This window comes from Cupressus sempervirens, chromosome 7, assembly GCF_028749045.1.
Source record: "Cupressus sempervirens isolate cs-2001-9-10 chromosome 7, ASM2874904v1, whole genome shotgun sequence".
Classification (NCBI taxonomy): Eukaryota; Viridiplantae; Streptophyta; class Pinopsida; order Cupressales; family Cupressaceae; genus Cupressus; species Cupressus sempervirens.
This window is the reverse complement of record NC_143124.1, coordinates 153,093,938-153,103,541: the sequence shown is the minus strand read 5'-3', so window position 1 is coordinate 153,103,541 and position 9,604 is coordinate 153,093,938. Positions and strand designations below refer to the sequence as shown.

Genomic DNA, 9,604 nt, shown 5'->3' with positions numbered 1-9,604 from the left:
ATTACGCCGAGAGTAATCGTTCTCGAGGCACCTATTTTCATTTTTCATAAATCCCAACTGTGATTAAAATAACCTTGAGATTAAATGATTAAGTTTTAAATTAATTAGTTCAACTTCAAATAAAATTGGGTTAGAATACAATTAGTAATCAGAGATTTAATTAGAATTAGAGTTCCATTTAGATTAGAATTTAATATGTATTTTATATTTACATTCTTATATATGAGGAAATTGTATTACCTTTATCACTCATCGTTGTATGTATAAAAGCATACGACTGCTAGTGTAATAAAGTTTTGAAGCCATTATTTTCAGTTCGTCTTACCATCAACAATATGTTATGCCTGGAAAAAACAATAAAGATTGACGTTGCTTAATATTTGTCGTGGCGAGCCATGAGGAGCTGTGAAGCCATAGCGAGTGTTGGCAATACATATTCTCTGCGTTGTCTTCTGGGAGTGAATGGTATGCATTTACAGGTACAGTGGTATTCGGGTTTATAGTTAAAACATTATGGTCTGCCAAAAAATCTCCAGGTTTATCAAGGAACGGTGATTGAAGAACTCTGTTCTGTACCTGGCTAGGGAACAGAACTCAGAGTGAATGATGATTCTTTAATGTTCACATCTGGCTATCTGTTGTGATTCTGTTTAAGTAATTAACATAGTAATACAGATCTATGTTCAAAGTCAATTGCTTTTGCCATGCCTGAATAGTTGATGATTTAAAAGTCTTGTTCTTTTAGCATTGTGAATCCACTCATGCTATTATCAAACTTGTTCACTTTTAAAACGACGTCATACTCTTCCAAAATGAAACCCCACAATCATATCTCATGACAAGTGTTTGACGGAATGCATTATAGATAACCAATGAAAACTTGGTGAAGACTTGCAGGGATCTTACAAATATTTGAGGTTGTCTCATTTGATCACACAACTTGTATACACTGTTTTGCATATGAGCATCTTATTCAAAAGAGAGTTGGAGACTTTGTGATTCATTTAGAATACTAAGTAAACATTTCTAAATGTAGTGGCTTAAAATGTGCATCAACAAGTCCATATATTAGCTCTCTCCAGCATTACTCAGCGATGAAGATTATCGTACAAAATGCAGGCATGGCTTTAACTCACTAATTGACAAAGTTTAGAAGACATTTCAATCAATTTCTAGACACCTCTAGGAATTTCATTATTATAGTTATGATTCGAATTCTAGGAGGTCACACTCTTCCTCAGTCATATGATTTCAATATCAAGGCTGAGTAAAATGTTATAGCTGCTGAAAATTACCTTCCATGTGTATGCATTGCTTGCCTCTTCCACGAGGTACCTCTTTTCAAGCTGTCTTTCATAATCAGGTGTAATTTCAGTTTACTCCTTGCCCTTCCCATTGAGTTGGTCAAGCCTAATGTGATGAATGAAGCAAAATATTTGGTACAATATCACTCCCACAAGCTTATGGAGTTAACCCTTTAACAAAGTAAACAAGCTTCTATGCTTCCATACCTCCCAAAACAACTTTAATTGTCATTTCCTTAACAAAATCTTCTCTTCTTCTAAATATGCAACCCGTATATTTGACATATGTATTCCTTGTTTCTCTTCAATATCATAGCTCTCCAAACAAAATTTGAGCGAGTTTTGAGATCATTTTTTTTTGTCAAGTGAACATAGTTAACTGTCATAATGAGCAAAAGAATGTTGAAGTCCGCAACAAAAGCAAGAGGCTACTTTTGTTCATGTAATTTTTCCAACTGATTGAAAGTATGAAGTGGATGCAGAGTTTGAATTTCAATATTGAATCCTTTCATTTCAGCTTCTTCAAAATTCTGTTTATGAAAAAGATTAAAAAACGAAGATGTTAATTTTGAAGTGCATATCTCCAGGCACAAAAAGAAAGCAGAGACAAGTATCGTTCAATTCATGAACTTCTGTTTGTGTATTTACTATTTATTTTTAGCATGCACAATCAAAGCCAGAAGCTCATGACTTGAATTAAAATAAATTGTCGAAATCTGATAAATTTGATAAATACCATGTCAAAAACAAAATCAAGCATTGAATAACCCATAAATGATGAAGAAACGGAAGGACTCTGGCTGCAATGAAGGATGACTCTGCCTGTTCGGAGCAAATGGATTTTGCCCCATCTCATTCTGTTGGCCCAGCATAACCGGAGATCATTAATGACCCGGTAGAGCATAAAGAGGATGTTTTTCTTGAAAAGCTGCCTAAATTTGTAGAGGACAGCAATGCAAATGAAGAAGGTTCATATGCCAATAATCAAGTGTACCTTTGGTTTGCATGTAGAAGAGTTCCAGGTCAGATCTTAAGTCCCTTACTGTTTCAACTTTATTGTGAAAATGATCAAGCTTTTACACCCAAGGAATCAAAGGAAGACGGATTGTGAATTTTTAGATGCCATCTCAAGTTTTGAGCATGGCAAGGACTTTCTGAATCAATACTTTGATGTGGAAGAACTTGATCTGAAAACAATATCGTGACTAATACATCTTGAGATTCTGAACCATCTTAGGAAGCACAATCACTCTCAAGCCCAATATTGATAGTCTGTAGGGCCATGGAAATGATGATAAGCAGTAGTACGTGCAATCAATGATGCGAAGTTGTAAATTCCTGGTTACCAGCAAGAATGTGATCTTCAACTAAATTGTCACACGCTCGCAATCGCGTCTGCATGAAGAAGTTAACTTGCATTAAAGAAAATGGAACAAACACCAAAACATTGAAAGATGAAGAGTCAGCTTCTAAAGACTCGGGGGTTGTATTGCAATGCCGTCCCATGTGCATGCAAGGGAAAATTTGAACATGAACAAGCGTTATTCACGTCATCTTTAGTTTGAATAACTCTACCACCACGTTTCACAGCATCACTACTAGTCTACTACTAATCATTCTACACTTTCCTTCACGATATCCTAACCCTAAGCTAGATGGAAAAGTAGTAGTTTGAAGTCCTGGACTTTGGGAAATCCTCAACAGGAGTATGAGGGTCCTGATGGAAAAGTAACAAGTATCAAGTATGAATGTTTGGTCATATCACCAGAACCCCACAATCTATTCTGAGAGATTATTCCTTGCATGTACACATTTGCCTCAAACATGAAGGTGGTATGCATGAACTCTATTCCTTAAAATCTAGCTTTACAGAATGACATCTCTACAGCCTATCGAAAATTCTTCCAATGACTTGGAGAGGCGATCAAAAGTGGCACTACCAATAGAACTCATAGCCTCATCCTATCCCATCGTTTTTACTCAAATGTCTCAGGTACAACCCTATAGGCTCTGACTCTTGCTAAACCTCTTCATCATTTCTGTTTTGAGAAGTGGAACGTATAGTGACCCTATAAGGAATGGAAATTATGATAACTATGCATATTTAAGTGAAATCAATGCCTAAACCCCTACACGTTGTTTTTAAGGCTTTCTAACTGTTGTTTTAGGTTGTCTAACTACTATTTTATATAAATTCACCATTTACGATTCTATAAACAATTTTTTATGTAATTCTAAATTGAGAACAAAAAGAAGAATGTTGCTTACTCATTGATATAAAATTCAGCAATTTCGGAATCAACAATAAAAATAAAATACTCTAATTCAGCAATTTCGGAATCAACAATAAAAATAAAATACCCAAATCCCATTACATGAAGGGCCGTGGCTTACCTTGAAGAACTGACAGCTTGCAGCTTTCGCAACATGTTTAAATTTGAATACTAGGTACTTGTTTTTCTTCTTGCTTGTCCTCCCTCTCTAACTTTCTCTCACTCTCTATATGCCCTTCCAGCCTTAATCAATGCTTTGGAATTTTGATACTGATTGGGACTGAGAATGTGAAATGTAGTTATAGATTTTTTCTTGGAGACCTTAAGTGTGGACGGGGCACTTAAACTTATAATAATAGGATTTGGAGGACAAATATCATGAAAATGTCTGCTTTTATTTTCCTAAATTACTACGTGGAAGTGTTTGACACACACAGGAAACAGCCGGCGTGAGAGAGACCTGGGAGTTTCTCCTGTGTCCTGGCGATGTCTAGAATCACCTCTTTCACCGGGGCGATGTCACAGGGACATCACCTCTTTGATGAAGATCTCCCAGTGATGTCTCTTACAGGTTATGATGTTGGGACATTTACCATTCATCCCATAGTCCCATAGATATCTCCATCCCCAGAAAGAGTAGATTCAATACTGATTTACTTCTCCAATTACCTTCACCTCTGTGTTACCTTGAACATTTTCAATGTTGATATAAATTCAGTAACTTTGCCACAAGTTCTATGATAACCACACTAGTTATATTGAAAATAATTTTGATCTAAACATTCTATGATAACCTGATAGGCAACATTATTGCATGGAAAATATATACTGTCCTACGATTCTTTCCTCTTCCAACTTCTCTTTGTTTCCAGATTTCAAGTTGCTTAAGGGCATTGCATCCACAACTCATGCGATCTGTGTCGTTAAGAACAATAAAAGTCTCCTGACTCAGACCATTATAAATCCCTTCTGGAATGCTTAGGAAGTACCCAACTGTTGCTATAACAACTTAAACTCTTGACCGCCAACAATTGAAACACAACAATTATTCAGATAATGAGTAAATTTTAATATAGTTCTTTAATTACTCCAGACTATCATCTTCCACTTGCTACCCCACCTAAATTCCTCCTCTTCAAATGTTTCCCTCCCCTGAGGCCTAATGGAAACATAGAAAATGTAGTGATCGTTACAATACCATTAAGCATTTAAATGAAGATGTCTTAAATAGATAGAAAGTTACCCAAGGCAAATCTGGAGGAAAATACAATTCTCAAGGCACTGCGTGAACCCATTCATGAGCATTATAGAGTTATACTTTACGATCACAAGGAAAAGAACTAAGGATGTACTGCAAAACGATAACAGATAAAAAGATACGATGCCTTTTCCAGAGCCGCTAACATCGTACAATATCTCTTGCAACAGCACTAAACCGTATAACTTACCTGTCATCTACTGTTGAATGGCTGCAAGCATGACTCAATTAACTTATCATTTCCGCAAGAGAACCACCCATGACTCAAGTAGGAGCACTTGTTATTTTGCATATGGTATCTTGACTCTTACAAAACCCCACATATTTTTGAGAATGCACAACAGTTATATTCAGTTCTTATAAGAATGGATAGAAAGTAATTAATTCCAGATGTGATTCTGAAAATGATAAACTGAGAAATAATCTGAAAATATAGTGCTGTAAATTACGATAAGGATATTGAAATTGTGCACAAAACTAAAACAACAAATCGCATTTGTTGGCAAGAGTCTCGATGGCAAGAGTCTCGAAGTAGTGCAATTTATTAAAATTGGATGTCCTAAAATTTTTTACAATCAAATCATTCCATTAGTATTGCAAAAATCTTTAAAAAGAGAGACAGAAAGTGTTTACAGAAGAAATCAAATATGATAAGACAGACGTTTGCCTATTAATATGAGAAAAACAGCTAGCGCAAGAAATCCATAGAGAATAAAATGATTGTGGGAGGACCCAGCCTCAATTCTTTCTTCCTTCTGTTGGTCATCATCTGGATCTTGCTGATTGGCTATTCGACTTCCATAAAGAGCCCTGGCAGCACGGATATCATCAGCAGTGAGGGCGTGCCTAATGTATCCCGGCTCTAGAGTGGGATACATGACAGAATCTTCAATTTTGGAATGACGCAGTCCAATGACATGGCCAATCTCATGAACAGCAGTGCTCTGAATATCAAACGCTAAGGAATGTTGAGTTATGTAGCAGCTTGTTGTCCAACGCTTTTCAACGTTAAAGTGAAAACGGCCATCCTCCGGACCAAATGCATGTGCCACTGTGACAACAGGCCCTTCAAATGGGGTTCCATCACCGTGATCACGTGCCACAAACTCAATCTTTATATTTGCCTCGTCAAATTGATTTGTTTCAGAAAAATTAAGTGGAACCACTGCTGCCCAGCTGTCAAATGCAGAAGCCAGTGCCTTGTGGATGTCCTCCTTGGAGAGAATGGTTGACTCTACTTGGGTAATGGTGGAGGAAAAGGCGTATGTGAGATTATGGGTACTTTTCCACTTTTCCTTCCTAATGGGGACTGACCACAGCTCCTGGTCCCATAAACTGCCCTTAGAAGGTGCTTTAGAGAACAACTTTAGAAGTTCATCAGGTATATCTTCCCTGCTACATCTGGGGATGTGCATGGCACCCAGTGTCTCTTGGTCTAGGATGCCTGTGACAGTAAGATTGAAGTTATTCTGGTACATGCGGAGACCCTTTTCGAGCTGGTCGTCAAACAGGTCATCCCATGCGTGTTGTTCCTGTTTCTTATGCAAGAGATAGCCAAAAGCGGCCAAATATAGCTTAATACTACTTATCCCATCATGGCTGTCACCTTTCTTGAGGTCCAGGCCGCTCAAAAGATCCAACTCAGACAGTGTAGCAGGAACCTCCACCTTCTTTATATCAAGGCCCAATAATCTTCCGGTCTTTTGTCTTCCATATCTGTCAGAAGAGATGGTTTCAACCATTATTATGATCACAACAATTGCAAATACTACCAGACCTCTGCATTCGCTGAAGCTGAATTTGGCCATTTCTAATACACTCTATCCCAAGCACTCTTTCTCTCTATTTCAGCAATTTCTTAGTTTCCTTTAATTTCAGAATCCATGTGTGTCTGAACTTTCAGTCAGATCAATCCTGACAACATCAATTAAACAGACATGAAGATAAGCAACAATTTATCGGCAGATGTAATCCGAAAATACAACACCAGGTTTTCCTCGATGGAACTAATGACTGAAAACCTAAACTCGGAAAATCGGGTCAATGACCCTATCTCAATCGTAAAAACTGATCATAAATTATCACAAAACTCAAACTCTGGAAACCAACTTTAAATTGCAATAACCCTCTGAAACATAGCTATTTTAAAGATTACCATTTATCTTTGGCATGCAATGTTTGTAACTGTCTGAGTCTACCAATTATAACTGATCATAAATTATCGTAAACCTCAAGCTCTGGAAACCAACTTTAAATTGCAATAACCCTCTGAAACACAGCTATTTTATAAATGACCATTTACCTACGGCATGCAATGCTTTAAAAAATAAGTGAAATAAGTATGCCCTCTGATAAAATTAATCTACCAAGAGCTATGATAATCTCAGTTAAAGATCACTTGTATTGCAAGTTTATTAATAAGCTGAAAGCCAGTGCTAATCTACCAGAATTATTCCGAAAACTACAGGGCCCCTTGGCATAAGCCTATTTAATATCGAAAGATTGATAAATATTAAACTGGCAAAGGTAAAATTGGCATGGGTAACGAAACATGAAGTTTACAGTGGTTTACAGAAGGTGAAATTGGCGATGATAACGTTGGAATGGGTAAAGAAAGATTAAGTAAATAATGATAAAACTGAAATGAGTAGTTGCAATGGGTATAGAAGCATGACTGTTGGCCTTGATATATCTGAAAAATTGATATAATGAAGTCGTCAAGAATAAATTGAAAGGCGCAATGAAACATGCAGCTGGGAACGATATAAAGATGAATACATTGTCATTGATAAACTCGAATTGGGTGATGGAAGTTGGTTTTGATAAAACTTTAGTGCCCATTTATAGAATTGAATAATTATTAATGAAAGAAAAGAAATGGCATGCGTTTTAGAACTTAAACTTGATGATTTATCAGTTCTTGGAATTGCTCCAGAAGGATATGTTTTAAGGCTTCCGCATCTCAAATTGGCAATCATAAGTTCTTGGAAACATGCTGCTGGGAACAATTAAAGAGGCGGTACTGGGCATGATTAAAGAGACATTGATAAACTTGAATTGGGTAACAAAACAAGAAGTTGCTCCAGATAAAACTTAAGAGCCCATTAAAAAATTGAGATGGGTATTGATTAAAGAGAAGTAGTGACTTACATTTTAGAGCTTAGCCTTGAAGCCAATGTAGAATTTCTTAGCCTTGAAGCCAAGGATATGTTTGAAGGCTTCCGCGGCTCAAGAAAAAGCAGGAAAACACTCGAAGAAGTTCTTGAAATGCTGCAGCCTAATTGAAAAAAAATCAAACGCCGTAATGATCCCTGGCTGCTATGTCTCCAATTACAGTTCCATCCATATGGCTTGCCATGGTGGACGGTTAGATTAAATTATTACTTCATTCTTCTAATTTAAAGGCTAATTTCAGATTTTCTGTGAGATGAAATTAGGACTTTATTCTTTTAATTTAAAGATTAATTTCAGATTTTTGCGACCACGACCATGATATTTGTTAGTTCTTTCAAAACAAAGAAACTAAAAAGTATATAAATTTGTTATAAAAGATTTTGTATCGTCTACTGAAAACTTATATCTAACAGGAATAGGTCACTCGTGTGGTACTCTGCCAAACAACAATCTGAAAACAGATGTAATCGCCAAATCAAACATTGTTATGGTCCCTGCCAGTCATGTGAGCAATTTTAGGTCCACCTAGGATTGCAATGGTGGATGATGAGATAAAGTTGGGGCTTATTATTTTTACATAAAGTGATTTAATTTTTTGGTAAATTATAATTATGGGATTTGTTGATGTGTGTTTTATGATCCACTAAACAGTAGAACAAAACCTTTAGGTATCTTATCTTGTCTTAAATAAAGTTTCATGTATGTTAAGAGTGCAAGAAGATCGCACGGTGACTCTATGGTTACTTTAATGTCAAGTTTTGACTACGGATGAACTTCATGGTTGATGTAATTGTTGATGATCAAAAGGGGCCTTACATATTTTTTCTCAAATTCATTACTAGAATTGGGAGCTCTTCAAAGGTTTTACAATGGTTTTTTTTGTTTTTTTTCCGTCGGGGGGTGGATTTCACAAAATATGTGGAAATGAAAGGGGATAAGGGTTCAAAGATTTTATTCTTATCCTACAAGCAATGACAACTACAGATAATATTCTAATAGACAAATTCCTTAATTATCTAGCTCACTTCAACAAGTTATACTAGAACTACACATGAATTGGTGCAATCTTCAAGGGTTATGCAAATGATTTTCAAACCATCACATACACCATCATAGAGAATAATATATATGAATGATAGAAGTTAAACATACACATGAAAGGGTTTCAAGCTAACCTTGTACAACAATATAGAAATCACTAAAATGTCAAAAGTATGAATCAAATGAATTCATCAAAGCAACATCATCTTACCCATTGCAATCACAACACTTAATCTAAATGAGGGAATTAAGAGAACAAGCAAACACTAAGACACATCAAGTATTCACCAAACTTCAATGAAAACTATATTGTCTTAGTAGCTCATAGCAATAATCTCAGAAATCCTCTTCCTGCAAATAAAAAGTGAGACCTTTATATAGGTTCGCAAATACAATGGCCTAGACGAAAACAATAACTAATGGATAAGATCATGCCACATCAACCCTAATTAGGGTTAGGGAAAAGAAAAGGAATCTACATTAATGCAAGATGGAATTCACTACTAGATAATTGGAAATAAATGCCCACTTAGGAAGAGAGTGGGCTGCAATAA

The 9,604-nt window shown here is 36.2% G+C and overlaps 2 protein-coding genes across 2 annotated transcripts in view; one reads left to right on the top strand and one right to left on the bottom strand.

The window, feature by feature from the left end:
* The first annotated feature begins 273 nt into the window (after nt 1-273).
* The window catches only part of LOC149545976 (metalloendoproteinase 1-like), a 35,414-nt gene continuing 26,083 nt past the window's right edge, over nt 274-9,604 (top strand). Inside the window, exon 1 of the mRNA XM_089794522.1 lies at nt 274-465. The gene's annotated coding sequence lies outside the window, so the exon portion shown is untranslated. The remainder of the gene's footprint in view (nt 466-9,604) is intronic.
* Nucleotides 5,358-8,329, bottom strand: LOC149545977 (metalloendoproteinase 1-like). Its single transcript, XM_089794523.1, has 2 exons — nt 7,986-8,329; nt 5,358-6,749 (listed from the first exon to the last, which is right to left on the bottom strand). The coding sequence occupies exon 2, from the start codon at nt 6,641-6,643 to the stop codon at nt 5,477-5,479; it is 1,167 nt and encodes a 388-aa protein (XP_089650649.1). The 5' UTR covers nt 6,644-6,749; nt 7,986-8,329; the 3' UTR covers nt 5,358-5,476.

What these genes read in the sequence shown, in the direction of transcription:
- LOC149545977 (XM_089794523.1), bottom strand. Translation starts at nt 6,643, where the DNA reads ATGGCCAAATTCAGCTTCAGCGAATGCAGAGGTCTGGTAGTATTTGCA.